The 13,775-nt window shown below is 33.7% G+C and overlaps 1 protein-coding gene across 4 annotated transcripts; it reads right to left on the reverse strand.

Annotated features, from left to right (window-relative positions):
- Positions 1-574: 574 nt before the first annotated feature.
- Positions 575-5,445, reverse strand: LOC132035970 (uncharacterized). 4 transcript variants are annotated; one of them, XM_059426156.1, is made up of 4 exons: positions 5,313-5,445; positions 4,858-4,931; positions 2,687-2,974; positions 575-1,221 (listed from the first exon to the last, which is right to left on the reverse strand). In XM_059426156.1, exons 3-4 carry the CDS (start codon positions 2,822-2,824, stop codon positions 745-747), a joined length of 615 nt encoding a protein of 204 aa, XP_059282139.1. In that variant the 5' UTR covers positions 2,825-2,974; positions 4,858-4,931; positions 5,313-5,445; the 3' UTR covers positions 575-744. The 4 variants fall into 4 exon arrangements, with proteins under 4 accessions (XP_059282139.1, XP_059282140.1, XP_059282141.1 ...); XM_059426157.1 differs by having other exon boundaries at positions 4,858-4,901; positions 5,313-5,427; XM_059426158.1 differs by lacking the exon at positions 4,858-4,931 and having other exon boundaries at positions 5,313-5,443.
- Between the last annotated feature and the right edge of the window lie 8,330 nt (positions 5,446-13,775).

Consider the following 13,775-nt stretch of genomic DNA (forward strand, 5'->3'; position numbering starts at 1 on the left):
CATTCATGTTTTATGTAAATTCTCGTTCTTTGTTGAGGAGATATAGAGATTCATTGAGTATCACTGTGGTGTACTGACGTTCTCTTTGTGGGGGACCTACCACTACAAAAAAAAAAAAAGTCGAGTTTAGTGACGAACTAAATCCATCGGTAAACAACATATATCCGTTGCTAAACTAATATAGCGACGGAATAATGACGGAACTGAGTCTGTCTGTAAAATCCTCGTAGCTAACCATTGCCGACAAAAAAAATGAATCCATTGCAAGATTAATGATGGCTTGGCGACGGATCTCATCCGTGACCAATATGAGCGACAAATGAAATCCCTTCCGATGTTAGTAATTTCCGTCGCTAAGTCTATGAGTTATTTCGTCGTTTCATCTAATTGGAGACCAATAGTTTCCGTCGCTAATTCCGCAACCAATTCTTTTAATACACATTTTTGCATTCCTTTTGGCGACGAAAATAATTTGTCGCAACATTTGATTTTGTATTAGTTATAGCTTCGGAAATCCGTCGCAAATCTTTTTTTTTTTTTTGGTTTTATATAATATTTTAAATACACCTGTCCATGCATGTATTAGATACTCATATAATAACTTAATTCATAGAAACTAATATTTTACAAGGTCCAAAATACATAGTAGAGCAAATCAAGTTCAAAGCATCCACAACGATAATATCCAAAACAAAAAATCCAAAATCATATGCAACAACAATAAAATCCAAACAAAAAAACTAACTAATGAGAGACTGGAGAGCAACGGTCATCATCAGAAATCGATGAATGAACCTGATCAATGTTGGCAGTAGCTAGAGCTGGAACTATAGGTGCCATAGATGATGGATGGTCGTTAAGAGTGTTTGTCTGAGAAGAGACTGAAGGAATCAATCCACGTACCCTCTCAACAATTATAGGAAGCATGCGATCAATGGATGTAGGAATCATGCTATCAGTCAATGCAAGGATTAATCGCATCACTAACTCTTTCAAATTTTTCGTCGCTGCTGGTTGAGCATTCGGAGGTGGTACTGAGGATGTAGCATTAAATCCAGATGGCGGAAGAAGATTCGGCCCATAATATAATTGTGCTTGAGATCCAAGACCATATATTCTTATTTTCTTTACCCCTCCTACAGCTTCGTAATAGGCTTGACAGTGATCAACTTCAGATTGAGTCTGTGTCTCGTTTTGTAGTATTTCTTGATATTTTTTCCACTAAAAGAGAGTGATAATTAGTGAAGTTCATTTCACTAATAGTAATTACATGTATAAGAACCATTAAAGATAGCAAAATAATGCCCTGAAAACTTCAATAGAATTCAAGATATATTTGTCTCACTGAAGGAAGAAAACAAAGCTGCTTCCTTTTTTTTTTTTTTTTTTTTTTTTTTAATACCTTTGATAAGTTCAGAGAACAAACAAAAGCTTAATTACTCCATAAAAATATATATATATATATATATATATAAAAAAAAAAAAAAAGGCTTAACTAGTCATCTTGAAATATGGAAATAAGAGTGAAGGTAAAGTTAGTTAATAAATGATGTGTCTTAAATTAGTTACGGTTAGGAGTCTACAACCTAGTAGATTAATGTGACAAAATATTGCAGATGAAAATGTATAATGGTACTCTATATTGTAGTAAAGAGTGAATCCATTATAAATTTGTTTTTCTCAAAATAATCCTTCCTTCAAGAACTCCCATATTAACATCAACAGCATAGCCAGATTAGCGCTTTCTAAACGTTCACCATGAATTAAACAAAACAATTATCAAACTATTACAGCGAAGATACCTAAGTGAAATACCAACAGTATTCTCAAAATATATATCAATTAACTTATCTATAATATAAATAATCTGCTCCTAGAAAAAACAATAAATTATGTTTCATCTTAACACACACAAAAAATATACAATTATGCTTTCCTCTATTACCCCATAAAAAGAGTTGATATCACTCAGTGAAGATGTAAAAATAATCCTGAAGAAACAGTTTGCTATAGGTAGCACAATGCCAACTCTGCTAAGTGCTAGTTTCAATGAGCTTCACTTTCAACCAACACTCCCACTCAACAAAAGATTTTCCACCATGATCGTGTAAATGTACCTCACTTGGTGTTGGATCACGACCGTTTTTAATAGCCAATACAAGAAAAAAATTCACCTAGTTTAGTAGCTTCCAAAACCAATAAAAACAGCGACTAAAGTCACAACAAACATTTTGCAGCTAACATAGCAGTCGTTTTTCCAACAAAGCCATTTTACTATTGAGTGTCTTGGAGCTCAAGAGAAAAATAAAGCTCACTCACTGCAAAGTGCTAATACGGAGCAACTCAGATTCTGATTTATTTGCTGGTACAGATTAAAGATATGTAAAAAATTGACAATTATAACATTAATTTTCAACATTTTCAACCAGCAACTGATGAAGCAGTGTAAATTTCCGGAAACAGCAAATAGGCAATATATGTCTTCCCTAAAACACAACAAATAGGCAACATATATCAAACATTGAGGCTAGTTTCTGGAGACTAGAGAGATTATTTCTTATTCACTGTGACAAGCGTGAGAAAGTCCCAAAGGACTTGCAAACATAAACAGCCTGCAACTGATGAGGCATTCACCTTCATGTTGCAATTTAGTTAGGCAAAGGCCAAAACCACATAATCAGCTTACAAGTCTCTTGCGATGCTCTCCAATGGTAACAGAATTGCCCGTGTGAGTCCCAGTAGCAACTGCACTCTCACCGCCACGACAATTCTTTGAAGCTATTTTCGATTTTTCAACAACCTTAGGATCTTCCCAAAATTTCATCCAACTTTCTCATGTTTCTTTCGGAACATAATCTGATCGAAATCCTTCACCTTTTATTGTGCTAATGAAATCACTGTACCTTCTCGCTGACTTTCTACACCATTGCTTCCACAGTTCACTATCAATCGAAGAATCCCAACAGAATGCCTTCTGAAATAATTTTATAAAGTAGAGTATAACAATAACTTATCATTTCAACAGACAAAAATTATAATACATGAGTTATAATACAAGAACCATCAGTCACCCAATAAACGGGAAAGCAAAAGAACTGCAGGTAAAATGAGGCTTATCAACAACACAAGAACATTTGAAACAACAGAGGTAGTAGATGTCCTGCTTTTAAGTTGCTTTCACGCCTGATGCTCTATTGAACTTAAATCTTTAAGAGTTAAGTTATTTATTTGAATTCTATCCCTTCACCAATAGGAGAAAAGAGGCAGAAGATATTGTTTCTTTAAACAGTTACTTTTCTTTATATTTGTCTCTAATTATTAACAAGCTCTATAATAACTAAATGTAAATTGACAAAATGTAACAGGACATATGTAACTCTTTCTCCTTTCTCTGCTCTAAAATCTATAGTTACTTTACAGTAATCTAAATGCTACACAGGTATACTGCACAAAAATTGATTTCTCGTTCTGAACATTAAGGGTAATTAATGAAAAATGTTTCAGTTATTATACCTCGAATTCTCCCAGATAAAAATCTTTTATCTCTTCTGAGACACTTTTCCAAGATCTGTGGGATGTGTAACTCTATTCTATCCAAGTCCACCACTTGAAGAACAGTCGAACCAAAATCTTTAAAAAATAAACTCAGCTCTATAAGTGTGTGCCACACATTACTAGGAAGTAGCTCACGAAAGGAAATTGGCAATAGTCGCTGCATGAACACATGACAATCATGACTTTTCATGCCAAATAACTTAAATTTGTCCGTGTCCAGGCATCGACTCATGTTCGAAAAATGCCCATCTGGAAACTTCACACCTTCCAACCAATCGAACAAGACAATTTTTCATTCTTTTCTATTGTATATGCAGCTTTGGGATAGCTTCCATCAGGATTCCTTGCTAACTGCGGTCGATCGCAGTATTTTTCAATATCTAGATGTGCTTTCGGATTGTCTTTGGTTTCGCCAACAACATTAAGAACAATGTAAAATACATTATAAAAGACATTCTTCTCAATATGCTTGACATCAAGATTATGTTGTATCATGTTAGAACTCCAATAAGGCAAATCGGAACATACTGAACATGAAATTTAAGGAGGTAAGTTAATAAACTTGCTTAATCAGCAAAGGAAAAAAAAGTAGTAAAGAGAAGAAAGATTACCAACTCCAAAACAAGCATGTACAGATACTATAATCCTACACAACCGGACAACTTCACAAAAATGGCCCATCAACCACAAATAATTTCAGCAAGGGTAATCAAACAAAGCATGACACAGAGGATAGCCCCAAACTTTATGAGCCAAAGTCAAGGGTAATTAAACAACCTATTGTACGGGGTTTTCTCTTACTATTCTTGTTGTTAAAGAAAGACGAAACTCAAGAAATCAGTTAAGGAAAACAAGGCAAATCCGCTTTTTACAGAATTTCTCAAGATGATAGAGTACAAAAGTTTCACTAATTTAAGCATTTGGTGAGGTAAAAGACATCACAAATCACATTTTCCCTGAATGGCTATAGACTTAGTTATGTTCATTTTAGAGAGGTTAAACCGGCCAACTTTAGGCAAAAAGTGCAGAACCGAGAAGTGCTTTGAAATACTTTACTTAATCAACAAATGTCACATTTACCAATTGGAATTACTTAGCCTTGTCACAAGAGGATCATGTTTACAACATTTCAAGACTCAAAAGTATCACAACAATTTTAACTAATTCATGTATTTAGTAAATGAAGTTTAAACATGCCTCAAACTTAAAGTTCTTGGCTCATTTTAGGACTTTTAAACTTCTCCAATTGTGAACAAACAGTGAACAAATAGTACTATTTAAGAACAAACAATGAGAACAAACCTTCACAGAGATTTTTGAAGAATTTGATGAAGTACAACTCTTTCCTGAATCCGGCAAGAATGAATGTAAAAATGCTTCAAAAACCTCTGTTAAAAATCAAAATCCTTCAGAAACCCCAAATCCCTAAATCCTCAAATCCCTGGTAAAATAACAACCCTAATCTTCATTATCAATGAAACCGATATTTAGCCTGAAAAATAAAAAATTCTACAGAAACTGAACTATATTTAAGAAACCAAAAATTATGAACTTGTACTAACAATGGGAACTTATAATTCTATGGATTCATAAGAAAATAAGTTTCCTTGAAACTCTTCTAATGCTATGGAAATAATTATTTATCTACTGAATAGGTAAGATAGGCCGGATCTATACGTTTCTACCCTTTAACATATATGAAGATTAAGACCGGATATATGTCTACAGAAAAGAAAGTAAAGATGAAATGAGCGAACCTTAAGTGAAGCCACAGGCAATAGTCGGAGAGGATAACCAGAGAGCACAACGCCGAAGAATTTTCCTAGGAAGAGCAAGAGCATATTGATGTTAGTGGGTTTGAAGAGAAAGTTCTAGTGGTTTTGAGGTCTTAGTGGTTTAAAGTCTATTTTGTGTTATTTTGTTGATAAAAAATAAAATAAAATTTTATTTACCGACGGATTGGTTCCGTCGCTATAACTAACATGAAATTTTACCATTTTTAAAGGTAACGACGAAAATGTCTATAGAAACTGATATTAAAACATGGAGATACATATTACCTAATGACAGACATAATCCGTCGCTAATCTATAATAAATTTTACAGCCCACAATTTGTCGTAATATTTGTAGCTAAAATGAAGGCGCATAATTTTTGCATCAAAATATAGCGACTGATTTAAAAATCCATCGCTATTCCGTCGTTAGTTTAGATATCATTTCTTTTTGTTTTTTGTTTTTTGGCTACAATACTGTAATTCCGTAGGTAATCCGTCGTTATCTATTGACAAAATTAATTGTGTCGCTAAAACTAGTTTTTTTGTTTTGGTAGTGTACATTGATCTATGTCAATGCACAGGTGAACAGATGACAAACTAGGTTGCCCCCTCATTCCAGTCCTGATTGGTGAGCCCCACTTTCGCCATGGAATTTTCTCATTTTATCTGGAGCATCAGTAGTTTTTTATTATTTTCTTCATTCACTTTGAGGATTAACCAGAAATTCTATGTCTTGTGCAATTGATTTCAAACTCTAGTAGAGGTTACCACACTAAGATATGACTAGATACAACAAATTGTTCGTCTATTTAACAAAATATCAACGAAAAATTAATTTAGATAAATGGAAAAAAAAATGAATTTTGTACTTCAGGCCAAATGGGCATTTATCAAGCTCATAACTACTAGAATTATCAATATATCACCTGCATGGTTCAAAATCTTGGATTCACGGAAATTTAGCTTGTGTAACCTGCCATTGTAAGCCCAAGTAAAACAGAAGCGTATGCCTTTCGAACCTAAGTGGCCCAATTTTAATTCTCTGATATCATGCATTTTGGACTTATAGGCCCTTTGTTTAATCTGTAAGAAGGAACAGATTGTTTTCTTTGGGTCCAGATGGACGAAGTGCAAAAATGCAGCAGTGTCACGTAACCAAATATTCTCTCATGAACAACATTAATTTATGTTGAGAAAATTGATCCTGGGCTTAATCAACTAATAAATTTTGCTCAAGGAGTAAAGATTGTGAAAGTCCATAGAAGCAGATAATAACTCATATAAACAAATGTTGGATTCCTAACAATTCCTAAGCACACCGATGAGGACATCTAGAGTGAGGATAAACCAAACGTAACGTGCATGCGGGCCAAATAACCCATACAATTGACAAATATGAGACTCTAACAAACCATTGGATACCTAAGACAGAGCGTTTGGAACGTGAATAACATCGTATGGGGGTTCAACATTATGCACTATACTAACAGGAATGATTCTGAATTTTATATGTACAAAATGAATATTGGGTCTGAACCCAAAACTAGTTCAAAAGATAAGGAATTATTCTGGATATTCATAAGGTAAACTTTTTGGTTTACTTGAATTATGTACGACAATATCATCATCCAGACTTAGTCTACCTCCACGAGGCCGGGGCCGTTAAGGTCTGCAGGTCTGTATACACTTTACCCTCTCCAGACCCCATTTATGGGATAACACTGGGTATGTTATTGTGTGTTGTTGTTTTAGACTTGGTCTAGTTCAAATCAATCCTTGAAATTGGACTATACGTGTGAGTTACTCCATCTTGTCCCAATGTGGCACTTTTCGCTTCCCGAAATTCAAACTATATGAACTGTGACCATCATTTTAAGATATATTTTTTCATTAAATTGATATGAGAAAAGTTGCAATTTATAGTACTTTTCATGTAGTTTTCAAATATATAAATTTTAATGTTAAAATATCTAGTTAATCTAATCTAATTTAGCTTCAAAGTTTAATCAAATTGACTTTCGAAAAGCAAAAAGTGCCACATAAATTGGGACGGAGAGAGGGAGTAAATCAGATTGAAATATGAATGGTCTTGACACGAACCTCTTGATGAAAAGTATAACAATGTCAAGTTTATAGGATTCTTATATTAGTCTTACTAGATAGTGGATAAACACAAGTGCATGATCGTTCATTATGACCTATGATAACTCCTCCACCCACCCCACCCCACGCACCCCCCCCCCCCCCCCCCCCCCCCAAAAAAAAAAACACCAAAGGCCAAAACTACCACTTAAGCTATAAAAGATACAAGGAAAATAAGTATTTCTTTGGTTGTATTTTATGTGATCCTATCCTATTTTATTGAGTATATAATTTAAGGTAAACAAAAAAAATTGAAACTTGTGATCTTGAACATGTATAATATTTATGTGACTCTAAAAACTCCTCATTAGAGGTAATTTGAGAAGCTTAAATTTGATTGTTTTCAAGTTTAAAAGAGAATTATTCCTCTTGGAGCATATTAAAAAGCAAATGAAATCATAGAAAACGGGAAGGAGAAACCAAAAGAAAAAGAAAAAAAAAAACTAATGCAGGGATAGGTTTATATACTTGTTATGCTGGTAGGTGGTTAGTAAACTGTCAAAGAAGAGCATATGATAAAGGGGATACATTATATTTTTTTGAAGCTTTTGACTCATAAATGTTTAATTTTCCCCAACTCAAAAACTTTTTCAGGCTTTCTGTAAATATGAGATGCTAAAAAGCTTATTAAGCATCTTCCTTCGTGGATCCCCCTTAATTTCCTAGAAAAGTGATAAATTAATAAGAGCAAATACAAAATGCAAAAATGCAAAGTTGCACTTTCTTTCTAACCCCAAAATCCTCCATTTTGGTTAGCTTCTCTTTATGTTGCTTTTGCTTATTATTTGGATCCAAAATTTAAACTGAAACGGATTCGAATAAGTTTTTGCTAATGAACCTAATCAATTCTGGAATTATAAGTTCAGAAGTTAATTGAAATTCAATGATTTCACCCATATATTTGTCACTCCGTAATATACCGAAGACGATTGAAACCATTGTAAACATACTATATCCATTATTTTCATCTTGCATTATTATGCAAATTCAACAATTCCTATTAGACACTTTTTGATTTAAATTTTGGAAACACTTTCATGCGCGTCCTCAAGCGTCTATAGGTAGTTAAGTTAACTAAATAAAATATGTTATCTCATTTAATTATACACATTAGCCTCAATTGGAACAAACCTGAGATTTTAAGGCTTATTGAGGCAGCTAATGCATGTAATTAACAATTATTTGAAAACACGCGTAAAAGTTATCAAAATTTGAACCACAATTATCTAATGGGAATATTTTGTCATGTGTTCATGTACTCAATTAAAACAAGGTGTAGTTCGAATGTCTGAATGAAATAAATGAAATTTGCTCGCAAATTTAAGAGGTTTATCGATAGATTAAGCCTATCTTAATGTAGAGAATGTTTGCCTCCAAAATGGTCTTAGTTTGGTGCACTGGTCTAAAAATGCAGGAAGGGATGACTCAAGGAGCCCATTTTTCATTATGTAAGTCAGCATAGATGTATTTGATAATACAAAATAAAGTTGATTTATATGCGTTAGTCCCCACACATTCCATCACACGCTCAACTTTATGCTCCAATATGAATCATATTTTGTGCTATATTTTTAGGTCTCTTCCCTTTACAGCTTTGTCCCACCACTCTTTTGTTTCTTTTTACTAATTTCACTTTACATTGAATATTCAAAAGTGAATAAATCAAGCCAAAGTCATTAGTTATATTCTCTTCATCAATCTTTTTGCTTTTCCAAAGTCACTTCAAGTCACCCTCTTTTTCTTATTTAAAATCAAGTCAAAGAAAAGCAGGACAACAACCAATAAAGCTTTCAAGCCAACTTATTACTCCCTCCTGTCCGAAAATTTTTACTATGTGTGAGGATGCTAAGTCATACTTGTGTGAGGCATTGTTTTATTGACAAATGGCTGATGTAAGTCCCACTTTTCTAGCAATCAAAGACCATTTCCTCTCTTCTCTCCCAAACTTAACCTCCCCTCTATCTTTTTCCTTATTCTATTAATTTCTTTTTTCACTCCTCTTCCAAAATATCTTATTTCTCCATTTTATTGATTGCTTTCTAAAAATTCTACAAAAACTGTTCATGGATCATTTTTGCAACATAATTTAGAACATTTTCGTACTTCAAAGGTTTATTTTTGAAGAATGGTTTTTGAGGGTTTTAGTTAGTCAATCTAATTAGTTTTCAGCCTTTTTTCTTTGTTCTTGTAGTGAATTTTGGGTAGATTTTTTTGTGATCAATGTATAAGTTTTGAGTAGGATTGTACATTGTTCGCTTTGGGTCGGTTTTTGGTTAAAATTAAAATCAAATCAACTTAGTCGATTTTTAATTATTAAAACCCAAAGAAAGCAAATATATACACATTTATCGGGTTTGGTTGTTGTTGGTTTGGGCCGGTCTTTTTAATTTTTTAAAATCTAATGATATTATTTAGTTTCATTCTTTTTCCTACACCTAGAAAATATTTTTCATTATTTGCTAACAATAATCATTTACTGTCCTTTTATTATGGTAGCTATAATTTCCTTAAATTATGAAGAATATCTTGAAATCTGTGAGCATTTAGTTAGGTGAATAATGTTTTAAGAAATATTAAAAAAAATCTAAGTGAAAATCTCATTATTATTTTTTTCATAAATTAATTTTGATTTATATTTTTTCTTTTAGGAAGGGCTTAAGCCCTAAAATCTATTAGTCTATTAGAGATAAAATTAATAGTAAAAATAAATTTTTGATGAAAATTTATATAAAATACTTAAAATTATTTATAAAATTTACTGAAATATATTACATATAAATAATTATAAAAAAATTATATATATAATAATTTGACGGTTTAGTTCAATTTTTATTCTGTTTTTTTTTTAAAATAAAATTAACCAAAACAAATATTCTCGTTTTCAAAAAGTAAAAATCGTCCAAATCAAATTGGAAAAAATATCACTTATTTAATCAATTTGATTCTATTTTTTTATTTGAATCGGGTTCTAACCAAATCATGAAAGAATTTAAAAATTGGACATTGAAACTGAATAATATCTTAAACAATTATGATCTATATATATCATAAAATTAGTTTCAAAGTTATTGAAAAACAGAAAATGAGTTTTAAAAAAAAAAAAAAAAAAAAGAGAGAGAGAGAGAGAACAACGAGGGAAGAAGAAGATAAAAGCAACAAGGAAGTACAATAGATGGCAGTGGAATGGAAGAATGAGGAGCTGCTGGGTGGGTCCCACATTTAATACCAATTAAATAATCCCCTCATACAACTAGTAATAGTTGTGCCTCACGCAGGGTAAAACTTTTCTGTATCCATTGTAATTAGGGGTCGTTTGATAGGTAGTCAAAATTATCCCGGGATTATAATTTCGGGACTAATTTATCCCGCCTTTTGGAACCATTATAAACATACTACATCCATTATTTTCATCTTGCATTATTACATAAATTCGACAATTGCTCTCTATGAATATAGCTTAAAGGCTTAATACATCGACAATCTCTTAAAGTTATCAGTAATTTTATTTTGACAGTTGAACTACAATTTATTCTAATTGAGCATCCGAACGCATGATAAAGTTTTCATATTAGACACTTTTTGATTTAAATTTTGAAAAAACTTTCAAACGCGTCCTCAAGCGTCTATAGGTAGTTAAGTTAACCACATAAAAGATGTCATCTCATTTAATTATACACATCAGCCTCACTTGGAACAAACCTGAGGTTTTTCGGCTTATTGAGGCTAATCCATATAATTAAAGGAAGTGACATGTTTTAAGTGGTTAACTTATTTATATAATTGTTACTCCTATTTGAGAACCGATGAAGCTCATTAATGGAGTCTTAGACAGCGTAAACAAGAAGAAATGGAAGAATGATATTGAGAGAATGAAGAACAAGGTAGAGAGAAATGAAACTCTTTCAATATTCATAGAGAGAGAATATTTGTACAATCTAAAAAATAAATTGAAACTAAAAACTACTATTTATATTTAAGTTAACCGACTATGTAAACAGACTTCTAACTAACTAACTTTTGACTACTAATTACAATCAGTTAACTTAACCACTAACTTGGTGTGAGCTCACTAACAACTCATTTGACAGCTCACTTCAGCACTCCCTCTCAAGCTGAGGTATGAAATACACTCTTCATTCCCAGCTTGCTCAATAGATAATCATGTTGTGGTTTGCACAATCCTTTGGTGAGCAGATCAGTTGGCTGGTCATTTGTTCCAATATGTCGTGTTTGTATCTTGCCTTCCTGAATTTTCTCCCTAACAAAATGACAATCAATGTCAAAATGTTTGGTCCTTTCATGAAAGATTGGATGTGCTGCAATTTGTATTGCAGCTTTGCTGTTACAGTATAACCATGTTGGTTCCACAATGGTTACTCCTAATTCTTTGAAAAGTCCTATTAACCAAGTAATCTCTCGCAACATATTTCTCCGAATTCACTTTGAGGAGCTTCGCAGCTTCTAGATACAGTTCCTTGCTTCTTAGATTTCCAGGACACTAAGGTACCTCCAAACATGACAATGTATCCTGTAACTGACTTTCTAGTTTCTACACATGCTGCCCAATCTGAATCACAATATGCGACTAACTGATTGCTTTTAATAGTAGGCATGAACAAGCTTAGACCTGGTGTTCCTTTGATGTACTTAACTACTCTCAGACCAGCTTCCCAATGTGACTGTTTAGGAGCATGCATATGTTGACTTAGAACATGTACCATAAATGCAATATCAGGCCTAGTCATAGTCAAGTATAGAAGTCTTCCAACCAATCTCTGATAGCTGCTTTTGTCTTCAAGCTCTTCATCTTTGACTTTATCTTCAGCCTCCTTATCTATTGATTCTCTATTGTTCTTTATAAACTCATCATTTCTTTATAAACTCATCATACTCTATAGAGGTAAGTTTTTGATTGAACTCTGTATAGGTGATATACTGCATTGCTCGCTAACCTCATTTCGTAACCGGCCCAGCCGATGTTTTCTTTGCACATAAGAATTCCTTTCTCTGATCTTGAGAACTCAATTCCCAAGAAATATTTCATTTCTCCCAAGTCCTTCATTTTAAATCTGTTTTGTAACTCATGCCTTACTTGCTTAATCAACTTTAGACTGCTTCCAGTGATCAAAAGATCATCCACATAGATAAGAATGACTATGAGATCTTTTCTATACTTCTGAGTGAATAAAGAATAATCAAAATGAGACTGCTTAAAGCCCATATCAACTAGAGCTTCTGTTAATTTCAAGCTCCGTTGTCTAGGAGCTTGTTTGAGTCCATATAGGGACTTATGCAACTTACACACCTTCTTACACTCCCCCTGGCTTACAAAGCCATCAGGAACATGCATATAAACTTCTTCCACCAGATCTCCTTGCGAAAAAGCATTATGTACATCCATTTGAAACACATACCATCTAGAACTAGCAGCTAAGGCCACCACTGACCTAACAGTAACCATTTTTCAGCAAATTTGTTAAGGTCTTCATGATCTAGACTTCTTATCATTGACTAAAACCTTTAGCCACTAGCCTGGCCTTATATCCCTCAACCTCCCTATTAGATTTATATTTGACACTAAACACCCATCTGCAACCTATAGGGATTTTACCTTGAGGAAGGTCAACAATGTAACCATGTGTGATTGTCCTCAAGGGTTGAAATCTCAGCCTTCATGGCATCAATCCAAAGGGGATCTTTGCAGGCTTATGAGTAAGTATGAGGTTCATATATAGCTGAGAAAGCAGCTAAGGAAGCTCTGCATGCAGGAGATAAATGATCATACCTCACATAGGAGGAAACAGGATAGGAGCATGATGTGGACTTGGACTTTACAATGTAGTCATCCATCCGGATTGAGGTCTCTTGAGGTTCTAGAGGATCTCCAGATCACGATGGAGGAGTAGCTATGGAGGTGAAACGCCGGTTCCTCAAGAGCACCGGTTCCGCAACTTCGGGACCGCATCACGCAGGAGGAGATAATTGACACTCGTCCGTAGGAGTGGGAACAGCCAGAACAACATCATCTGAATCACCTAACTCCAGGACTAGAAATAAAGGAGAGGAACCAGGTTGCATAGTTTTGAAAAGAACGATGTCTTCTCTGAACATAGTGTCCCTACTAACAAAGAATATCTTAGAATGTAAATCATACAATATGTAGCCTTTTTGAGAGGAAAAGTAACCTAGATGCACAGCTGGAATTGCTCTAGGACTGAACTTGTCTTGCTTCTTCACATTTGCGGCATAGCACAGACTGCCAAACACCCTGAGATGTGCTAAGGATGGAGGCTTATGATAT

Source organism: Lycium ferocissimum, chromosome 11 (assembly GCF_029784015.1).
Source record: "Lycium ferocissimum isolate CSIRO_LF1 chromosome 11, AGI_CSIRO_Lferr_CH_V1, whole genome shotgun sequence".
NCBI classification, from domain to species: Eukaryota; Viridiplantae; Streptophyta; class Magnoliopsida; order Solanales; family Solanaceae; genus Lycium; species Lycium ferocissimum.